Here is a 21,762-nt window from a genome sequence, read left to right on the forward strand (position 1 = left end):
CTCTCCCTCCTTGTCATGAGCAGGAGAAGCCAATAAAATCCTCCAGACAGTGCCCAGAGACGCAGAGCACATCAGAACCTGGGCAAAGCACGCTGCTGCACCTGGCGGGGTGACCTTGAAACCAAGGGATGATGATTCTCAAGGTCAGAAGCCCTAAGCCCCACTAATGCTCTATCTCTCAGACCTCTCCTGCCATCTGCAGCAGGCCCTGGGCACCCAGAGTGGTTGTGCCCCTGCACTTACATGTGTTACAGATGCACAGTGGACTTCTGCTACAAACAGCAAGTCGGGCTGTGCGCAGGACTCTGGAAACCAGGGAGAGGGCTGAGCCCACCCATGCCACGCACAGGGGATGTGGAGGGTGGAGGGTCGTGGGGCATGGTATTGGGGAGAGGCCCCACAGGGCATCCATCCAGGACCTGTGGATTCTTTATAAACTGGCGGCCTTGGTCCACTTCCTTTGCTATAAGGAAACACCTGCAGCTGGGCCTTGTATGAAAAGCGCTCTCTGTCTTGGAGGCTGGGGGCAGAAGGGTCGTGTGGGCCTGGTTGGTCCCCTCTGGCGAGGGACTCGGGCTGCTGCGCCATGGTGGGAGTGAGCCCCTGGAGAGACAGGAGCCAGGGAGCAATGTGGGGTCTGCTTGCTCTTTTACATCAGCCCACCTGGAGGCAACTGACTGGGCTTTCAGGACCACTCCCTTGTCCTGCTGAGGATGCGCCCTGGTGTCCTAACCCCTCCCACCTCTTAAGGGGCTGCCACCTCTCATGGGGCCCAGTGTTCCACACCGAGTCCTTGGGGCACACACTCGCCCTGTCTGTGCTCTGGTTTAGCAGGAGTCTTTGCTGACCCTGGGCTGGGAAGGACAAGGTGAGGCCTGTAGAGGAGCTCAGAGGAGTGACCAGAGTTTGGCCCAGCAGTCGTCCCTGGTACCTGCTGTTAGAGGCTGTGAATACCTGCAGGAAGGTGCGGCCAGAGGCTGCTTCCTGGTGAATGCTGGACACGCAGAAGTGCAGGGCCTCCCATCAGCCTCTGCCATACCACCGCCTGGCCAGGTGGGCAGGGTGGGGCCAATGGCCCTTGAGAGCAGGGTAGGGAGGTGCTGACCTGGAGAGCCGGCTGCCTCCCCTCGGGTGTGAACAGACCTTGTGAATCCTTGTGTGGACAGAGCCCGCTGCCCAGGTAGGCCTGCAGAGCAGCAGCGTCCTGCCAGGCGTGGTGGAGGACACACATGTCCTCAGCTTGTACCCTCCCTCGGCTCCATTGCCACACAGTTGCCATGAGGGGAAGGTCTCTGCTCCAGAAGGCTCCGTGTGTCTCTAATTACCAGCATAAGGCCGGCCCACCCCTTGGAAACACGTTCTGGAAGCCGTGTGGGGTGGCCAAGTGAGCTCCAACTGCAGCTGTCGCCTCTGACCTTGGAAAAGGCCCTGGTGTGACGGGAAGGGCTTGCAGGGCGCCACCAGCTCCCTCGAAGCCTTACGGGCCCCCGCCCTCTGCGGTGCATTGGCTCTGTAAGGTGTCTTCTGAGCAGAGGGTGTCTCAGCAGGTCCCTGGGTAGGTGGTGAAGGGAAGGAGGTCATTTGTCACTGAGTGCAGACTGATGTGAGAGTCCCAGGGCTCGGCGTGGTTCCTGGAAAGCCCAGAGACAGGTGTGCGGAGGGAACGGGCCAGCGGGCCGAGCACGCCCCATTTAACTGCATCAGATGCTGGCAAGGCCTCCGCGCGGCGTCTGCCGGGCTCCTCGGCACGGCCAACAGGGAGGCAGACCTTCCTTCGTCTCCGTAGAGTTTCAGCAGACTTCATTTTCTGGAAAAGTTCTGGATTTGTGGGGGCTGGGGTGGGCTCCCATACACCCTGCACCCACTCACCTCTCAGTAGTCAGTAGTGTGACTCCTAGGCCGGGCGTGGGGCGTTTGGCCAGGAGAACCCCCGTCAGGTGGTCTTCAATAGCCAGTCCAGGGGCTGTTGGGAATTCCTCCCTCTATCCGGTGTCCTTTGTGCAGGATCCTGTCACGTCCAGTTGCTGTGTCCCCTGGCTCCTTCTTGGCTCCTTGGACTGTTTCCCTGACTTGGGCTGTTTGATGGTGCCGGTGGCTCTGAGTGCTGGCAGGTGTTGGGGGGAACATCGCCCTGTTGGGATTCGCTTCCCCGTGACTGGGTGGGCTCTGGGTCTGGGTCTGCCGGATAATCACAGGTGTGAACTGTCTTTCCTCACCTCCGTCCAGAGTCCACCTGCCCAAGGTGGCCCCTGCCCGGTCTCCACCCTGCAGCCACTGCTCCTCTGTCCCCTGTGTTAAGGCCTGCGGTTGGGGCTGGCCTCGCCCCTCCAGATGTGGCATCCAGGCAGATGTTGGGAGTCCTTCCTCATGGGGCTGTTCTCTTCTGATGTTCCTCAAGCCAGGCCTGGTCTGCATCAGTGTGCGTGTAGGTCATCCTGTGCCTTGGCTGTACCTGTTATTGGTGCTTCGCTAGCTCTGGACCCTGGAGTCTGTCCGTCCAGTGACTCTGTCCCTTTGATGTGCCTGTCGCTGTTTTGCTTGGTGTTTGAGCACCTCCTTACTTTCTGGGCAGGCAGGTTCTGTAGGCTCCCATTTCCTGCCAGCTGTCTTTGGAGAAGCCTGGTTCTTTTTTGGTAACATGGTTTTGGAAGCTGTGGCTGCTGGGGGACCTAGTTTCTGAGCCCAGGAGCCAGATCAGAGGCTGTGTGTGTGTCCCCTGACTCACACATGCTCTGCCTTCCCACTGCAGCCAACCTGAGCTCACGGGCACCCGACTGCAGCCGTCACTCAGGGATGGCCGGGTAATCACAGGTGTGCACTGGTGTGCACTGGCGCGAACCCTGCCTCTTGCTTGTCTATCAACCCCTGCTCACCAGGGGAGCCTGCTCCTGTTGGGGTCCCTCAGGTCTAGGGCACATGTACAGCTCTCGGACTCCTTGGCAGGTCCCATGGGAACTGCCAGCTCCGGCTGTGCTGGAGGATGGCTGCTCTTGCCCTTGGACTCCACTTGTCCCCAGGGTTCCCTGGGACAGCCTCCCCCCAGCCCAGGCAGGAGTGGCCCACACACTCAGCACCTTCGGATGCCCGAGCTCCACTCCTGCCTGGCTCCCAGCCTCCTCGATGATTTTAGCATCTGCACAGGTTAAAGTGCATTCTTGTTGTGGCTTCCCTGAGCTCTGGCCCACCAAGAGGCTGTGTGTCCACTGTGACAGCATCGTACGGGGCCCTAAAGTGCCCTGGGCTATACTCCCACTCCTCCCTCCCTCCTGTCCCTGACCCCAGGTGCTCACGGATCTCACTTGTGCTTTCTGATCTCTTAACTCCCAGTAGTTTTCTCTTTTCTGTCACATGGTTGGATCCATAAGGTCCATGCCTTACCAGATGGGTCTTCTTCCTTCCCCAAGCCAAGGCTCCTCCTCCTCAGCTTTGGGGAGAGCCCTTTCTTATTATCATTGAGTGCCCCAATGCCCCCCTGTGCAAATATTCTTTGTTTCTCCGTTGGCCTGCTGAAAGGCCCTGGTTGCTTCTAGGTCGGAGTCATGGACAGATCTGCTGTAAACATTTTGTGCACCAAATTTTCCAGACCAGCTGGCTAAACACCTAGGAGCGTGCTTAGCTCTGTACCCTGCGGCATCCCAGTGGTGAGCCGTGGCTCCTGCCGCTGCTCATTCTTCCAGCGTTTGATATTTTGGAGGTTTAGGAGTTTAGTCATCGTAATAAGAGCGTGCAGCTCAATGCATCTTTTAATTTGAAATTTCCTGATGAAAGACCGATGTGGAGCTTCTCCTGGGCTTGCCAGTTTTTGCTGACGTTTCTGTGTTTCTGTTGCCCGCTTCTTAATTGGGTTGTCCCTGTCCCTGCGGTTGAGTTCTAAGAGCCCCCCACCCCCGTCTCTCTCTGTGTATTTTGTATACAAGTCTTCATCAGATATGTGGCTTGCAAAAACCGTCTCCCAGGCCTGGCTGGTCTTCCCGTTCCCTTAGCAGTATCTTTGCAGAGCAGATGTTCCTAATGTTAGGAGAGTCTAATTTATCACACTTTTTCTTTCATGGATTATGCATTTGGTGTTTTTATCTAGAAACTCATCGCCAAATCTAAAATCGCATAGATTTTTCTCCTAAGAGAAGTTTTGTGTTATTGTGTTTTATATTCAGGTTTTGATCAGTTTCTAGTTAGTTTCTGAGAAGGGTGTGAGGACTATTTCTAGATTCTTCTCTTTCTTTTTTCTCTCCTCCTGGTGGCTCTAGCACCTGTTTGTCAGGCCCAGACTCCTCGATGGCGCCTGGGTGGGGACAGCCAGTGGGTTCAGGATGGCTGTGGGGCTCCTGCAGATCCTGGCTTCCTGGACCCAGGAGGACACACGCCACGGCTAGAGAACAGGACTGTGTCCTCCCTCGGCATCGGTGCCGACGTGGGTCTGGGTAGGTTCAGCAAGAGAACCCGACGATGGATGGACCTTTCTGAAAGATCCGTCTCTTCTGAACCTTCCTGGACCTCCTGGGCTTGGGTCCCCAGAGATAGGAGTCCACAGAGTGCCTCTCGGTGCAGTGTGGGAGGGTTCTTCGTTACTGTCCCCTGTAGTCAGCACCTGCAGAGCCACTCCAGGTCCCAGGTGCAGAGGTGGCTTTGCCAGCCAAGGCAAACTGTGAAACTGTCCCTAGGAAGCCGGGCACAGGTGGGCAGGCCCAGGTTGCTGCAGCTGCTTTCCGCAAGTCCTCACCTGAGCGCGAGCACTGGACACTCCTTCCCACGACATGAGAACAGGAAGGCGGGGGAGTCCGTAGCACAGTACAAATGCAGCCTGGCTGCCTGAGTGCTCGTGGTGTCTGTCCCTAGTCTCCGTCCCAGGCTAAGCCAAAACGAGGCCATGAGCACCCCATGTAGCATTGGGGCACAACTCTGAGCCTCTGCTCCTCACCAGTGTTGGTGTGACCACCGCGGGCAGGCGAGGGGAGGCCGTCAGGAAAGTCTGGGTGCTGGTGCCCTTGTGGATGCCCCAGGGGACCTGCCAGGCAGGTGTAGAGACTCCCCTTGTTACTCCCACTGCCTGGGCAGAAAACGGAGGCTCAGCATGGAGGTGTGGCGCTGGCCAGGATGGCGCCTGCTGTCCCTGGAGGCTGGCTATGACAGCAAAGAACAGAAGTAGCAAAGAAGTCCTGGGTAGACCTGGCCTGCAGGTCCAGGTGCCTTCCTTGGGTAGCTGTTGGTTTGGGAGGTGGCTCCCAGTGACCAGAGGGCGAGGGGTCATTTGTCAGCACACATCACCGTGTTCTGTCTCAGCACTAGCCCAGGCGAGGCTCCTCGGCCCCGAGGGAGCCCAGCGTGCCAGCAACACCAGCTCCCAAGTCCTGCTGCTCTCTGAGTCCCCAACCCTCTGCCTCCAGAGTGTCCCTTCACCTCCCTCCCCCAGGACTCCTGCACATGCTCCATCCACCTCGGCCCAGCCAGCCATCTGCGCAGAAGCAGCTCACCACCCCCAGCCCGTGTGCAGCTTCCCCCGGCTGGGAGCGAGGTCAGCGAGGAAGGGCAGGCTGGGAATTCCACCCTGTGCAGCCCCAGGACGCTCAGCACCTGCCTCCCAGGAGGGACGCCTGGAGCGTAACCTTCCCGGGGAGCCCTGAGCTGGCCAAGCTTAGAGGAGTGAGGCCTCAGGGCCCTGCCCTTCTCGGAGCTGGAGTTGGGGAGACAGCTCCTGTTAGCATGTCGGGCACCTTAGAGGGCTTCTTTCCAAGACAGCCACTGCTCGTAGTGTCCAGCTGTTGCACATGCTGTGTGTCCCCAAGGGCAAGGGGTCCAATTAGTTAGTAGACGGCGCAGCCTGCTCTGTGGTGCCGGGGCCAGGAGGCGAAAAGGCCCAACTGCTGAGCACCCGGTGTCCCCCCAGTTCTTCAGAAAGTAACCTACAGAGGGACCCCATCCAGAGTCTGCATAAAACTCAGCTGCTTGGCCAAGCAGGAGTCCTTCGCCTGTCAGGGCTCTGCAGGACTGTCCCTTGCCCAGCTCCGAAAGGAGAAGTGGGTGTGGACAGCCCGTCTTGATGCTTGCACCAGAGCCTTGCGAGGAGGGACACTCAGCACAAGGCCCTGCCTGTCGGTCTGTGCCTCCGAGCAGCCCTTCTGGCACCCTAAGGAGTCCTCTGCTGCCCCAGGCCTTGGCCCTTGCAGCTGCTGGTAAACATTGTCACTTGGTGCTTTATCCCTTGTGCTCAGATGCGGTTTGAGACACATGAATCCTCTTAGATTCAGGTGGGGATGTGTTATATAAAGCCAGGGAGCCACCAGTTACCAGGTACTGCATGTGTCTCTCAGCACCTGAGGTTTCCCTGCTCGGTGCCAACTGGCCTTGGCAGCCACCCCCACATCCTGTGGCCACTCCTGGGCTGCCTGGTGGAACACCCTGAGTGTGGAATGGACTGCTCCGGACTCTCACCCCTCTCCACACCCTCAGGGCCACTGCACCTTGGCAGAGGTGTGCAGAGCACCTGGGCAGATGCTGGCTGAGCTGCCACCTCTACTCTAAAGCCTGTCCCCTCCCCCTTCAGTCCCCAGCAGTGCCTGGGAGTGTGAGAGGCAGGGACCCTGGGTCACCCTGAGCACTGTGCGGGGAATGGTCCTGGAGGGCCACAGGGTGGGAGGCTAACTTGACCTGAGCTGGGGAGGAGGCAGGCAGGGCGACTGTGACCAGGACCATGAGACCCACAGCCAATTCCAGGCTTCCTAGAGGGACTCTGTGTGCAGAACGTGCTAGGCTGCTCTGGGCCCAGGAGGGTTTACTGGAGGATGCTGCCCCTGCCTTGCCCCATGGCATCGCTGGGCACTTGTGCTGACCCGCAGGGCAGGCTGCATGGGAGGGGTGGGGACATTCTAAGAAAGGCAGCCTGCCTGTTACCATGGCACCTAGGGACCCGTGCCCTGTTCCTCACTGCCTCTGGCCTGGGCCAGCTGGTTGCTGGTTCCTGGGCCTCTGAGGACCCTCGGCTGGGAGGAGGGCAGCCACATGCCCTTCATTGACCTTTGGGAAGTCCTAAACCAGGGTGTGATTACGACTTTACGATGCTGTGCCAACAGCGTTCCAGGCCAACTGGGTGGGCGCTGAGGCCCCTGTAACCGACCAGGCGGGCAGTGCCTCATTAATATGCACATTAACAGTATAATTGACCGGAGGCCAGCTGGACAGGACCGAGGCGCTTAGCCAAGGACGTCTCAGTGCAGCCCTGGCTGCTTGGAGGAGAGCAGTAAAAGTGTCTGCATCCTCCTCACCATCTCGCCGTAAAGGGCCAGCGTATTAGCAGTGGAGCAGGGCTGTGGGGCCATGGTGAGAACCTGGACTTCCAGTCCCTGGACTGAAAATCCCATGCCCCTGAGGGTGCAGAGAGCTCAGGCTGTCGGGTGGGCAGTGGCCCCTGAAGCCAGCCAGGCCTGGGGTCAACTTACAGGGAGCCCTGCACTGGCCTGCTGTGCTCAGACAGTCCCTGGGGTGCAGGGTGCTCTGTGTTCCTAGAGAATGAGGCTCGGGGTCAGAGAGCAGCCTGTGGGCCTGTCCTTGGGATGGTTAGTGGAGTCCACTCTGGGAGGGTCTGCTCTGCCCTTCCCCAGGGAGGAGCTGCCCAGCCAGGTGAGAGGTCACACCTGCGGCTCCCTTAGGCGCAGCTCCTCCCTAGGGTCAGGAGAGTCCAGCTGTCACAGACAAGGTCTGGGGTGAGCTGGCACCTGCTGGGAGGGTAGGGGAGCCCACAGCAACTTCCAGGGTCCTGGCCTGCTCTGCCCAGCCAGGCCACGGGTGGGGCAGGCAGTCCCTACATGCCAGTTCTGAGCATGCGAGGGCAGCAGAGCCACTAGCCAGGTGCAGTTCCCGTGGCTGCAGGAACAGACTGCCACCTACATAGGTGCTCCCCAGCCGTCCTGCAGGTCAGAAGCCCAGCTGGACCTGACTCTGCCCAGGTCATGGCGGTGCAGGGTGGGCGCCTTCCAGAGGCTCAGGGAGGACCCCTCTGTCCCTTCCCAGCTTCCTGAGGCCACAGTCCCTGGGCCTCTGGCTTTTCCTCCTGCTCTGGAGGCATCACCCATTCTCTGCCCCCAACCCCACCTTCTTGTCCTCTGCAGGCAGACCTCCCTGCGCCCCCTGAGGACCCTTGGGATTCCACGGGGCCACAGTAGTACCTCTCACTCGAAAAGTGAGCCCCTCCCCGCCTTTGCCCTGTCCAATAGGAAGCACACTCTGCCGTGGAGGGAGAGCTGGGTGGAGGGGCCCATTCCCACCTCCGCACAGGGATGTGCTGGCAGCCCCCTGCCCGAGCTCCACCGGTTCCTTTCCTCAAAGGAGGGTGACGAAGGAGCTCTGGGCCACGGTGGGTGCTTGGGCCCTGCTCTCCTGGGGCAGGTTGCCTTGGGGAGGGACATGGTGCGTAGCGGAGCAGGCAGGGACGTGCGTGGCCCTCAGGGCTGCAGCCCCGCCCTCCCTCTTGCCATCCCGTCTCCCAGCCCCTGCCCTTGCACTTCGCGCTGGGCCTTGTGGCCAGGAGGCGCTGACCCAAAGGGTGTCTGGTGGAGTGGGCGCACTTCTTAGTCTGCGTTACTCTAGCAAAGGGGAAGAGTATTTCTGACTCGAGGGCAGGGCCCTAGGAGCCATCGTCCCACGGTGGGGTGAGGTGCAGGGGCTGCAGCCCCCTGGACGGTTCCAGCCAGTCCTGTTCTGGGCCCTGAACGCATGGGCAGGATGGGACCTGTTCCTGCTGTGGCCTGATGCACTCACATAAACCCGCATCCCTGGCGCCCAGGGAGGTGCCTCATGTTGCAGGCCAGCGGGCATCAGGTGTAGGCAGCAGGTCCCTGACCTCGGGGGGCCTCTGACAGGGCCAGGGCATGAGGGGTGAAGTTAGAGGTCCTTCATTGTCACAGAGGGCACAGCCAGGGTTGGAAGGCTCCCACTGGGGGCAGGTGTCAGAGAGGGCAAAGGCCAGGCCAGACGGGGACCCTGTGTCTGGAGCCCCACATGGCAGCTCAGATGGTGCTGGCCTGGCCACTGCAGGTACACCTGACCCTCTCCCCGGCAGCGTCTCTCGTGCTGCCCGTGGGCTGGAAGGGCTGGGAGGGGTGCCACGAGGGGTGGCCGTGAGGGGCTGGGAGCTTCACTGCAGACACTTCCCCTGTTCTGGGAGACCCTCGGCCGCCCCCGGTTTCCCCCGGCCCCTCCCGCTGCTGTCCCTCCACTCTTGGGGAGCTGGGCCTGAGCAGGGCACAGGCAGGGCTGTGCGTTCCCCCACGCTCCCTTCTCCCTGCAGCGCTGCTGGGGGGCAGTGGTCATCCTTGGGGGCAGGGCTTCGAAAGCAGCAGGCCCTGGGGAGGCCACCGGTCAGCCTTGGGCAACTACTGGCTCTTGAGAGGGCACACAGGGACCCTCCTTGAAGCTGAGCCCCAGGGGACCAGCCCTGAGGCTGCTTGGGTGCTTCCCTGTGAGCACACAGGTGTGTGGTGGGGTGTGTGTGCACGTCGGCTCTGCATGAATGCACATGTGTGTGAAGGCCTGGTGTGACCATGCAGTGTGGCATGTGTGCGTTAACGTGGTGTGTGTACATGTGTGATTCATATGTGTGTACAGGCAGTGGTGTGTGTGTGTGTGCAGGTAGTGTGTGCAGGTAGTGTGGTGTGTGTGCAGGTATGTGTGTGTGTTCAGATAGTGTGTGGGGTGTGTGTGTGCAGGTAGTGTGTATGTTCAGATAGTGTGTGGGGTGTGTGTGTGTGCAGGTAATGTGGTGTGTGTGCAGGTATGTGTGTGTATTCAGATAGTGTGTGGGGTGTATGTGTGTGTGCACGTAGTGTGTGTGTGCAGGTAGTGTGTGGTGTGTAGTGTGTGTGCAGGTAATTCAGTGTGTGTGTGCAGGTAGTGTGGGGTGTGTGTACAGGTAGTGTGTGGGGTGTATATGCACAAATAGTGTGTGATGTGTGTGCACAGGTAGTGTGTGGGGTGTGTGTGCATAGGTAGTGTGTGGTGTGTGTGCACAGGTGGTGTGCGGGGTGTGTGTGCAGGTAGTGTGGGGTGTGTGCATAGGTAGTGGGTGGTGTGTGTGTGCACAGGCAATGTGTGGGGTGTGTGTGCATAGGTAGTGTGTGGGGTGTGTGTACCAGTACTACGGTATGTGTGTGTACAGGTAGTGTGGTGTGTGTGTGTGCAGGTAGTGTGGTGTATGTATACAGGTAGTACGTGGTGTGTGTGTGCACAGGTAATGTGTGGGGTGTGTGTGCCGATACTACGGTGTGTGTGCGTGCAGGTAGTGTGGTGTGTGTATACAGGTAGTATGTGGGGTGTGTGTGCACAGGTAGTGTGGTGTGTGTGTGTGCCGGTAGTGTGTGAGGTGTGTGTGCAGGTAGTGTGTGGGGTGTGTGTGCAGGTAGCGTGGTGTGTGTGTGTGCAGGAAATGTGGTGTGTGTGTGTGCAGGAAGTGGGGTGTGTGTGCACAGGTAATGTGTGGGGGGTGTGTGCCGATACTACGGTGTGTGTATGCAGGTAGTGTGGGGTATGTGTATACACGTAGTATGTGGGGTGTGTGTGCACAGTGTGTGGTGTGTGTGCACAGGTAGTGTGGTGTGTGTGTGCCAGTAGTGTGTGGGGTGTGTGCGCAGGTAGTGTGTAGGGGGTGTGTGCACAGGAAGTATGTGGGGTGTGTGTGCAGGTAGCGTGGTGTGTGTGTGTGTGTGCAGGAATTGTGTGTGTGTGCAGGTAGTGGGGTGTGTGTGCACAGGTAGTGTGTGGGGTGTGTGTGCCGGTAGTGCGGTATGTGTGTGTGCTGGTAGTGTGGGGTGTGTGTATGCAGGTAGTATGGTGTGTGTGTGCACAGGTAGTGTGTGATGTGTGTGCACAGGTAGTATGTGGTGTATGTGCACAGGTAGTATGTGGGGGGTGTGTACCGGTAGTGTGGGGTATGTGTGTGCCAGTAGTGCAGTGTGTGTGTACACAGGTAGTGTGGGGTGTGTGTATGCACGTAGTGTGGGGTGTGTGTGTGCGCAGGTAGTGTGGGGTGTGTGTATGCAGGTAGTGTGGTGTATGTGTGTGCAGGTAGTGTGGTGTGTGTGGGTGTGTGCATGTGCATCCTGGCCTGGCACCTTGCTGGGCATGCCTTGGCACAGGCCTGCTGGGCTGCACAGGAACTCACTTGCCAGCCCTGTGTCCCTGGGTGACCCTCAAGGGCCTGGGGCCGGTGAGCTGGCTCCTGGGCTCCTTGGCCCTGAGCACCTGGGGCATGCTCTTTCAGTCGCAGGTGTCATTGTGCAGGGTGGGGCTCCAGGACTGCAGGCTCCTCGTGCAGGACCAGACGCTAAGGGCGTCTGCAAGTCAGGGCTTTCACCCTGCACCTGCCCCAGGTCCTCTGCTCAGGGGCACCTTCCTTGGGGCTGCGGGTCACACTGTCCGAGAGTGCAGTGGCACTGGTGCTGGCCCCATGCTGGGTTCTGGGTCCCCCAGGGCTGTGGACCACTGTCTTCAGCTGCTTGCTTCCTGCACATCTTGCTCTCCTGACCTGAGCAGGCACCTCCAGGAAGCTCCAGTGCCTCCCGGGGCTGGGATCTGACCACTGACCAAGGGCAGAGCTCAGAAGGTTCTGCCCTCCCCTGGGGTCCCCAGGTCCTCTCTTCCAGGAGCACCTGGGTCTGGGGTTCTGCCTCCTTGCCTGGAAGGCCTGGGCTGCGCCATATGCCCAGGGCCAGGTGTCCAGGGCCTCTAGAGGGGCCCTCTGCAGATCCTGGTCTTGCACTACTTCATCATCTCCTCAAGCACCGTCACGCAGAGGTCATCCTCATCCCTGTGACCACTCCACGGCAGAGTTTGGCTTCATGATCCACTACACTTCCCTAATGAGCTCTGTGAAGGAGAATCAGATACCAGGACTTCATAGAAACTCGATTTCATTATCACTCAAATATTGAGACTTTAATACTCCATCAGATCTTAAAGGACATCTTTCCTGTAATTTAATCCTCGCACGCTGTGTCTATAGGATCAGGGATAAGGCTGAACATTAGCACTCCATTGTGCGCGTGGGGCAGAGCTGAGCCTTTAGGTATCTCTGGTTTAGAAGTGGGGTCTTGTACTGTGGTCACAGAGGCTGGTGTGCGTTGGTGTCTGGCCTCGAGGCCACCTCTGAGCCCTGGGCAGCCCCATCACACCCATGGCAGGTGCCCCGAGTCGGCTGGGCATGAGGCCAGTGGGAATGGGCAGGTGCCTGGCCGAGCATCTTCTTCCCAGTGTCAGGAGAGGGGGGCTGTGCCTGAAGCGGACCCTCCCAGTGCAGTACAGGGACTAGCAGGCCCTAGGGCAGGGCTCCTGGACCCTTCAGGGCGCCCTGCCCCTTTGATGCAGGCAGCATAAGCAGATGGGCAAGGCCAGGTAGCCAGCTGGCTGAGTGACCCCGGGAGGGTGGCAGGAAGGGTGAAGGTTTGTGTCCCTTAGAGCTGACTTGCAGACTCTCCCGTGCACCCCCCCCCCCCATCTTGCTTTGCCTTTCATATGCCCCTCTGGTGGCCCAGGCTGCTGTGCCCGAGGGGCCTCTGGGAGGCAAGTGGGGTGTCTGTGCACATGTGGGGTGAGTGCCAGGCTGAGTGTGGCCTGGGTGTGCTTCCGCTCAGTGTGTGGGCCAGGAGGCCGGGCAGAGCCAGGCGTGGGTCTCAGCTGCCCCTGCGGGGAGGGAGCGGTTCCTGCCGCCCCTCCAGGCCTGTCTGTGCCTCCCCTCCTGCCCCTTGGCCTCAGGCCAAATGAGCCAGTTATCCTCCTCGTAATAAGAACAGCTGTGCCCCATCCTGGCAGAGCTCTGGTCTGAGCCTCGGGGACCCCGCGCCTTTGCCTCGGCTGTTGCCGACGGTGGCCTCAGTGTGCTCCTGAGCTCTGCCTGTGTTGGGCGGTTTAAAGATTTATGATGACCCCCTGTGCCCGCACATGTGTGCACACCGAGTGTGGTGACCTCGTGGTAACGGGGAGAAGCGCTCGCAGCCCCCTCCGCCCGCCCCGCAGGCCCTGGACACCTGCTGCTGTCTGAGCTGCCCACTCCGCCCGCCCCAGCCAGCGGAGGTGCCCCTCAGGTCTTTTCTGATCCTGGGGGAACCTGCTCTCCTGGTAGCTCTGAAGACAGAGCCGCACACACACTGTTGTGGTGCCCTGCTCAGAAGAGTGCACAGTGGGGACATCGCTGGGGCCTCGGGTCCTAATAAAAACCCACAGGACCCGGGAAGGCCAAGGCACCAGGGCCAGGGAGCGGCCAGGCAGCCAACCCAGGACCGAGCTCCTCTGTAGCCCGGGAGCTGAGCCTTGCAGCCCAAGCCGCTCTGCCCCGCCTTTGGGCTTGTCAAGTACGAGCTCAGGGCCGAAGCCTGGCTGAAGGAAGGGGAGGCGTGGAGGCCAGGCAGCCTCATCACCCAGCCTAGGGATCTGTGTTTGACGCATCACATGACAGCGCAGTTGCACAGATGTCCCCCCTCATATCTGGGTGACCAGCATGACCGCGAGATCCCTTGCCTCATGAGAGCTGCAGATGTTTCCTGCTCTGTCCCTCTGGGTCCCTGTCCTGGAATCTGTCTGGAGGCAGCCTGCAGCCAGCGGTGGGTGCTTTGGGGCTGTGGAGAAGTCGAGTCTCTTGCTACTATCCTGGGTGTCCCTGATGGTCCTCCAGCTGGGCGTGGAATGGGGACAGCGTACCGGGCACTGAGGACAACAGGCACCCCACCTCCTTCCCGCCGTCTTCTGGCTTCCTGACAATGAGTTACTTGAAACGCTGATTTGAAAACCATGGGTGTCCACCACCCTCCCCCAGGACTGTTCCTCTGTGCCTCCCCGGGGCTGGGTCCCCACCTCGGCATTCGTCCCCACCTCCAGGGAGGCAGCCGGCTGTTGGTTTTTGACTGGATGTTATCAGGGCATCTTAACTGAAATCGGCTTCCCATGGCCAAAAAGCAGTGCCACCTCACGGGGTCTGTCATGGGCCCCGAACACGGGCAGTAAGTCCCTGACCTCACTGGCCTCGGGCGCCTGGACACTCCTATGCCACTGACCACTGGGCCTTCGGGCCTCGCTGGCCCCTGGGCTCTGCTGTCGTGTTTTCGTCCTCACCAGAACACCACTCTGACATTTATGATTGTTAAATGCCATCTCCTCGTCGGTGCCTGTCAAAGTCATTTTGAATCTTTATTCTGTCATCTATCATATCAGACATACTCCCAGATTTATGTCACAGCCCCGCTGGATTAATGGCTCCTCCGTGTCCCCAGGTGGAGGGATGCTCCCCGGGGGCTAGGCCCAGCTCCTGGCTGACCTCAGGGCCCCCTCCCTAGGCATGGGGCGCTGGCTGTGGAGGGACACCCTTTGTTGGACCATCTGGAGCCCTTGGCCTGGGCCAGGCCCACTGGAACTCTGCCCAGGTGAGACTGCCCTGTCACCCACACCCAGACCTGGGAAGGGGGTTGGCACAATGTGCCATCTGGACACTCTCTGGTCCTTCCAACAAACTGGACTGGCCTGGGTGGTGTGGCCCTCACCTTGGGACTGCTGGGCCTTCTGAAAGGCCTATCTACTCCATCTGGCCTGATGTTGCAGGGCCTGGTCATCTCCCTGGACAGTGCTGCCTCTCAGCCAAGGAGGGAGCCTAGAGTGGCTTGGTGCCCACAGACACAGATTGTTCTTCCCAACATGGCCCCCTGAGACCCTGGACACCAGGTAGTGCCCAAGGCTGTGTATAACTCTGGGAGTTTCATGTGCAGACCTCTCTATGGTGGCCTGTCCCTCGCCTGGGGTAGCCGTTGTGTCCTGCTGGGTGTGTTGTGAACTCAGTGAGGTGTTTCTACGGGGATAGAGGTACAGCCATCACCCCTCCAGCCAGGACCCCGGCCCTACTACCCTTTGTGAAGAGGGGCCCCCACACTGGGGTTCCAGCCCGTGGTGGACTGCACACCAGCCGTTCCCTGGGGACGGTGGCCTGGTGGGGCGTGGAGCGTGTCTGTTTATCATACAGCTGTGCCTCGGCCCAGGCTAAGCGTGTGCTGCAGGGCAGTGCTGGCATCTGAGTGGCCTTGGGGCCTGCAGGTGGCCACGGTCCCTGCATGCTGATGAAGGGCATGAATGGTGCCATCCACACCCGAGTGCCTGGCACTGACCAGCCCGACTCTCTGACTCGCGAGGCTGCTCCTTTGAGCTGCCAAGGAGGGTGCCTCCTGGGTGGTACTTCCAGAGGACAGGGACCCTCCTCTCGGCTCCGCAGCAGCCCAGGGGCGGCCAGGGTGGGACATAGCAGAGGTGGAGATGCCTGTGCCCCAGGGCCTTTTGGGGGGGCAGACATCCATCCATCTGATGCTGGGGCCAGGGTGTCACTGTGGGTCAGTCTGTCCTACGGGGAGGCATCTGGCCATCTCAGGCTGGGGCCGGGTGTCACTCTGCCCTGCGCAGGCTGTGTCCATCTATCTGACGCTGGGGCCATGGTGTCACCAAGGGTAACTGCCGTGCTGGGTGTGTCTGTCCCAGGCTGGGGCCATGGCCTCACCCTGACACTCCCACGTGCCAGCAGCCACCTGGAGTGTGGCACTCTGGGTGCCTGTGGATGGCAGATGCTCTGGATTTGCTGTGTCTTGACCCTGCGCCGTGCTCCTGTGGTCACAGCACCATTGGGTTTGGCCTCCTGTGAGGCTCCTCAGCTTCAGGACAGCTGCTGCCCCTGAGCCCAGATGCCTGGGGGTTTGTCGTGCCTTTGCTCTAGGCCACCTGCCCATGCCCGGCCTGGCCTTTGTCCCCAGAGCATGATCCCTTCCCCAGCAGCCCTGCCGGAGGCCCACTCTGTCAGCACTGGGTCATGGCCATCGAGGGCTGAATCCAGGGATGGCTCAGTGAGGCCCCAGGGATGGTGGCGGGCTCAGTGTTTGTCCCTCCAGTCCTCTTGGGTCAGTCGCGGTCATCCCAAGGGCAGCCCAGCCTAGCCCTGGAGGATGTCACCGTGCAGTAGGTGGAGACCATGGGGTCAGAGGGTGGACATGTGGCTCCCTGGAGGAGGGGCTGCCAGGGCAGGAGACCTGGGAGAGGGTGGCCAGGGCAACTGCAGGGCTCTTCCGGGAGCTCGGGATGAGTCCCAGGCCCCTCATGAGCTGCCTGTCAAACACCTAGGACGCTCCGGGTCCCTCAGGCAGAGTACACGCTCCACAGGTGGATTCCAGGCCCGTGCAAGATGGAAGCCTCCCATTTTCAACCGATTTTGATCTGCCATGGGTTGATAGGGGCACATGTTGACTCAGGGCCCAAAGTGGCCCAACTGGGGAGCAGGGTCTGGGCTGATGTGGCCAGTTATAGTGAAGCCCCTCGGTGGGCCATGATCCAGTAGGACTGCTGTCGTGTAGGAAGAGGGACCCCTGGAGAAGGCCCTGTGGTGAAGGACAGCCTGGCAGAAGCATAGTGGACGAAGGGCCCCGAGACAGTGGGCAGCGCTGGGGCCTGTCAGAGGACACGCCTCTGCTTTCAGAGTGACCACAGGAAATGCTGTCTGCCCTTGGAGCCACCAGGTCTGTGGCACTGTGCGGCAAGTAAATTGGCATCCTGTCCTGGTACCTCCCCTAGGACACTGGCAGTGGGGACCCTGGGCAGAGGACCACCTGTCCACAGGCCACTCTTACCACCACAGCTCCTGAGGGACAAGGGCCCAGGTTGGTGGCTGCTGCCTGACGGCTGCCCTGAGGTCCCCCAGAGGAGGGGGCAGGCTTTGGAGGGCCATTGGCTTGCACAGGTGACTGACAAGGGTGACTTGCTGGCCACTGATGCGCAGGCCCAGGGGCAGGGGGTGTGTAGTTAGTGGCCAGGTCCGCGGCGGGGGCAAGGGGCAGGGTCTGCTCAGCTTAGTGGTTCCCCAGTCCTGTTCCCAAGCCTTAGTCTGACCAGTCCCACAGGTAGACAGCTCCAGAGAACTGGCCAGGCCAGGCTCTGCCTGAGGAGGCAGCTGTCCATCACGCAGTGTCTGGGGTCAAGGTGGGCAGTTCTGAGCAGACCTGCAGAGCTTAGATGGGCAGTTGGGGACAGAGCCCAGGTGGCTGCCGTCTGGGGAACGCAGCGGTGGGCGCAGGGGTACGTCCCGTGGATGGTGTGTGCTGCGGTTGGGCTGCTCTGCCCAGACCCTGCTCGCCGCAGGCACCTGGCAGGCGCTACCTGCTGCTCCGGGGAGCGTCCCATCATCCCCCTCCTGTGAGCTGCATCGTCTTCTCGCTGATTTATATGTTTGTTGTTTATTCCGTCTGCTTTTTAAGGCAGGGTGCGATTTCATGACTGATAGTGTGAGTTAGAATCCGCAGCCTGCAGGGAGGCGCTGTGGCCAGGGCCTGGGGTTCTGCTGTCACGAGCGGGCCCAGCAGAGCAGCGTCGGTGGCTCACAGTCCTGGGGACACCTGGATGTGTGCATGCCTCCCAGCCTCCTGAGCCTCGTGCGCCAGCTGTGCGTGACTCATTAGCACCCTGCCCGGCTCCAGGCAGCTGCGTCCGGCCACCTTGGACAGCTCCCCCAAGTCCTGCCCTGCACTGTGGGCAGACCAGGCTGGGTGGCCTGTCTGGCATACCCTGTAGATGCCCCTGTGCCTCCTGGGTGATACCTAGACTCAGACACTTCCCGGGGTCCAGGGTTCCCTGAGCAGGTTGGGCTGTTGGGGCCCTGCCCACTGCAGCCCATTGGCATGACTGATGCCTGCTCTGGCCCTGGCCTGGGCTGGGCTGGGGACCCTGAGGGTGACGGCAGGTGGGTACAGTGTGGCAGGAGTGAGCGTCTGCATGACGGCACCGGAGGAGCTGTGTGGTGAGGATGGCTCCCTGGTCTGCAGACCAACCACCGGGACAGTGGGGACCACTGCTGTTCTGCCCCCTCGTCCTGCCTGCATCTGCGTCGTCCCTCCTGGGGTCAGCTCCACGTGGTTGTGTTGCTCTGAGCCTCTGCCTGTGTCCCCTGTGAAGTGCTCACCTGGGTGGCTGGGATTCCGCGCAGGCATCTGCAAGGTGCTGTCTCCCCAGGCAGAGGCCGTGGGCTTGGCTGCAAGAGGGCTCAGGGCAGCGGGATCACTGTGTGCTGGTGGTGAGAGCCAGGCCACCTGCTGTGGGCCATACGTGGGCACAGGGCGTGGGCATCTGGTGAGGGCCGCAGAGCTGTGTGGGGAGGGCGCCAGCTGGGCGCGGGTCACCCCGTGCTCCCAGGAGGTGGCCAGTTCCCATCTGACGGCCTGCGTCGAGCGCCGCGCTGCCTTTGTTGGCTAGTGTGTCTCTTCAGGGCTTGCTGCTGGTGGCCGGGCTACAACTTTACAGGCAGAGAGGACCTAACTTCCCCTTGGAAGTCCCTGGCAGCCGCCTTCCCTCTCCTGAGACGTCCGCCTCAGCCCTCAGAGAGACGTGTGTCCCTGGGGCTCAGGAGATAAGTGCAGGATGCAGAAAGCAACTGGAGTAGGTGCCATTGCAGGGTACGTGTCCCTAGGTTGGACCCGGCTCAGGGCCACGCCTGCCTGGAGGTGCCTGGGTGTCCCTGCAGGCGTCAGTGTGGCTCGTGAGCCTGTGTGTGTCACGCTGGTGTGCACTCTGTGGCCTGCTCTGCGTCCACCTACCAGGGCGTGGGGTGCTGTGTCCTCATCTGTGTGTGGCTGTGGGTCTGTGACATGTGACGTGTGCGCATATGTGTGGACATGCACAGGCCTTTGGGAAGGCAGCGGAACCCCGACCTCCTGGCACAGATGGCACAGCTGGGCTCCCTGCCCTCCGGTGTGCACCCAGGTAGGGTGGTGGCTCCTGCCTGGCAGTGTGACCACTCACACAGGCTTTAGCACACCTGAGGGTGTCTGACCTGCTTTCTGACCCTAAGGTGTCACGTCTTGAGGGTGGCGTGCTGGCACCTGGGGACAGAAATGGAGGCACTGGCTTGGTTTCAAGGCCCTCCGCTCTGCAGTTGGAGTCCCTTCTGTCCAATGCTGCGTGTGTGTTGGGGTGGGGAGGCAGCTGCTTCCTCCCGACTTGGCCCTTTCATTTCCGGCGTGGCTGAGACAGGGCCAGGTTTAATTTCCTGTCTGCTGTGGCAGAGCTGCCTGAAAACCAGGGCGCATACAGAGCACAGGCTGGGGTGGCCCAGGCCTGGATGCCGTCGCGCTCTCCGGGTGTCCTTCACAGTGTTTTAGATGTCCCCTTGGAGCCAGGTCTCCTGCCCAGAGCCCCGGCAGGCCGTGGTGGTCTTCTCTATGGGTGGGCACTGTGTGGGCCTCCAGGCTGTGGCCATTCACCTTACAACTCCTTCTCTCTTGCAGGTCAGCTGGCCGCTGGCACCTGTGAGATTGTGACCCTGGACCGGGACAGCAGCCAGCCACGGAGGACGATCGCCCGGCAGACGGCTCGCTGCGCATGCAGAAAGGGGCAAATCGCAGGCACCACGAGAGCGCGGCCCGCCTGTGTGGACGGTAAGCAGCCAGGCAGCACCTCCGGGTGCTGTGCACGGCGTCTCCCAGGGCCACGGTGGGAGCCAGGTGTGGCCCTGCTGAGCCTGCTGCGGGATGTGCACCGGGCTGACTCTGGCTGACCTCTAGCATGACTGCACTGTGGGCCGCTCGCGGTGTGCTTCCTGAGGGCTGCGGGTGGCAGGGACCCAAGCCTCTGGGCCCTCGGTGTTGCCACAGGAGAGGGAAGGACGGTGGGGGTGGTCTAAGGGGCACGTGGTTGTGGGCGAGGTGGCACAGTCTGCTGGGCGCCCACTGCATCTGCACACATGTGGCTCTGGCCGCGGCTGAGAGAGCACGCGGAGCCCTGGCCTCTGGTTCTGGCTGGGATCCAGCTCCGTGAGCTGGACTTGGTGGAGGACCAGAGCACCTCCCCATGGGCTCTGCAGTTGAGTGGCCGTGGCCTCCTGAGACACCCCTGCAGTTCAGCCGCCTGTGGGATGCACCCCGTTCTAATCCTTCCTGAACTGATGCTCCGTGGGGTGCTGGGCAGGGAGGGGCACCCTGGGAGATCTCTGTGAACAGAACCACAGGTGAGCTTTAGGGGGAGGAGGGGGGACCCTGTGGCTGCTCTGGTGGCTTGGATATGCTATCTGGCCAGTGGTGGGGGAGGTCACTGTGGGCCACTGTGGGAGACTTGGTTTGGGGCAGGCAGCCCGCGGTTCATCATGAGACCTGGGAGCCCCACAGTCAGGATCTCCACCTGGGCCACAGAGAGGTCAGAAGTGCGGGACTATTGTCAACACCTGCTGGGTAAGACCAGGTGGGATAGAAGCCAGGCACCTGAGCCAGGTTGGAACCCACCAGGGTCACCTCCTGTGGAATGGGTGTGGGCCTGGCCAGCAATAGCTGAGCCAGTCCAGGTGACCTTGAGGGAGTGGCCCCACTTTGGAGCTGTGGAGGGGCCTTGGTTCCAGGCACAGAATCATGACCACAGCCCAGGAAAGGGGTCAGATAGGGTGGGCCTGGGGACAGGAGGACAGAGTCCCCTGTGGGTAGGGCTGTGAGGCCACCTCCTAGAGTGCAGAGGAGCCAGGAGCCCCAGATGGTGACTGTGGACTTGGGCTGCTGGATTCCCAAGAGCCCAGGCCTGGGGCTGGGGTCCAGGTGGGGTGTGTGACTGGGCCAGCAGGAGGCCCTGTGTGGCCAGGGCTGGGCAGAGGGGGTGGGCCTGGCACCCCCACTACCGTGGGGTGGGGCCTGTCGAGGCCTAAGGTAGCCTCTGGGGCAGCCGCTGCTGTCATGCCATGCTGGAAAGAGGCCCAGGGAGGTGAGAGTTCCTGCCGGTCACTCGGCTGACGTGGCCTGGTCTTTCTGGTCTGGGTCAGTTCTCTCTTCCCCCTCAGTCTGTGCACGGGATTTGGGCCCCCGGCTCAGATTCTGCCACTTCTGCCTGGGAGCCGCGGGGCACAGCTCTCCTGTGCCCCAGGTCTGTGTGTGGGAGCAGGTCGGGTCTGTGCACTGTGCTTAGAAATGCAGAAAGGCAGCAGACTGGGGCTCCGAGGGGTGGACGGGCTGCCTTGGGGTCAGATGCCATCACAACACGGGAGGGTATCCCAACCAGCCAAGCAGTGTCCACTGTGACCACCCGTCTCCCCAGCTAGGGAGGGCCCTCCAGGAAGGGACCAGCAGAGCCCATGAGCAGGAGGCTGGGGCTGACTGGATCCCCAGACACCCTTCCAGTGTCTCTCATAGGGTGAGTCTGGCCTGGACTGAGGCAGGGAGTTCCAGCCCCATTGGACACCTGTCAGAAGGGAGGGAGCTCGAGGGAGCAGGCCCAGCCAGGCCTCGGCCCATTCAGGCCTTAGATACCCAGTGCGGCTTCTGGGCTGAGGGGCTGCACAGGTCTGGCTAGTGGTGTCCTCACCTGGAGACTCCAGGGGCCCAGGACGAAGTATCCTATGGGGTTCCCTGGGCTCACCGACCTCCTTCTGCTGTCCCTGGACCCCATGGCCACCCACATTTCTGCTTCCAGCCCAGAGAGGCCCTGGGGTGTGTGGAGGGCACTCTGAGGCTGAGCCTGTTGGCCAGTGTGAAGTGATGCGGCGGCACATCGGCAGGACCTGAGGCCAGCGTCCCTGGCCTCACTGAGCCGTGTCAGTTCATGTCCACACCAGATGACCTAGTAAAAAACCTGGATCCTGGCACTTGGCCTGCCCAGCCTACTTCCCCAAGGGGCCGCCATCTTGCTGGCAGTGAGCCGAGTGGGCTCTCGCTACGCCCTGCACTCTCTGGCTTCCGTGATTGGAACCCGTGACACGTGGTGGCAAGGAGGCCTTCTTGGCTGACATTGATTGAT

General features: G+C 61.0%; 1 protein-coding gene across 3 annotated transcripts in view; it reads left to right on the plus strand.

Annotated features, from left to right (window-relative positions):
• Tafa5 (TAFA chemokine like family member 5) overlaps positions 1-21,762 on the plus strand; it is a 206,349-nt gene that overhangs the window by 110,937 nt on the left and 73,650 nt on the right. For 2 of the 3 annotated variants that reach the window (XM_058579086.1, XM_046443490.2), the window contains exon 2: positions 19,278-19,427. In XM_058579086.1, the coding sequence (XP_058435069.1) occupies positions 19,278-19,427 (150 nt within the window). Of the gene's footprint in view, positions 1-19,035; positions 19,170-19,277; positions 19,428-21,762 lie in introns of those variants that run through there. The other variant, XM_058579087.1, reaches the window with a different exon arrangement.

This window comes from Marmota monax, unplaced genomic scaffold (assembly GCF_021218885.2).
Source record: "Marmota monax isolate L192 unplaced genomic scaffold, Marmota_monax_Labrador192_F-V1.1 WCK01_AAM20220418_F8-fsc00234, whole genome shotgun sequence".
NCBI classification, from domain to species: Eukaryota; Metazoa; Chordata; class Mammalia; order Rodentia; family Sciuridae; genus Marmota; species Marmota monax.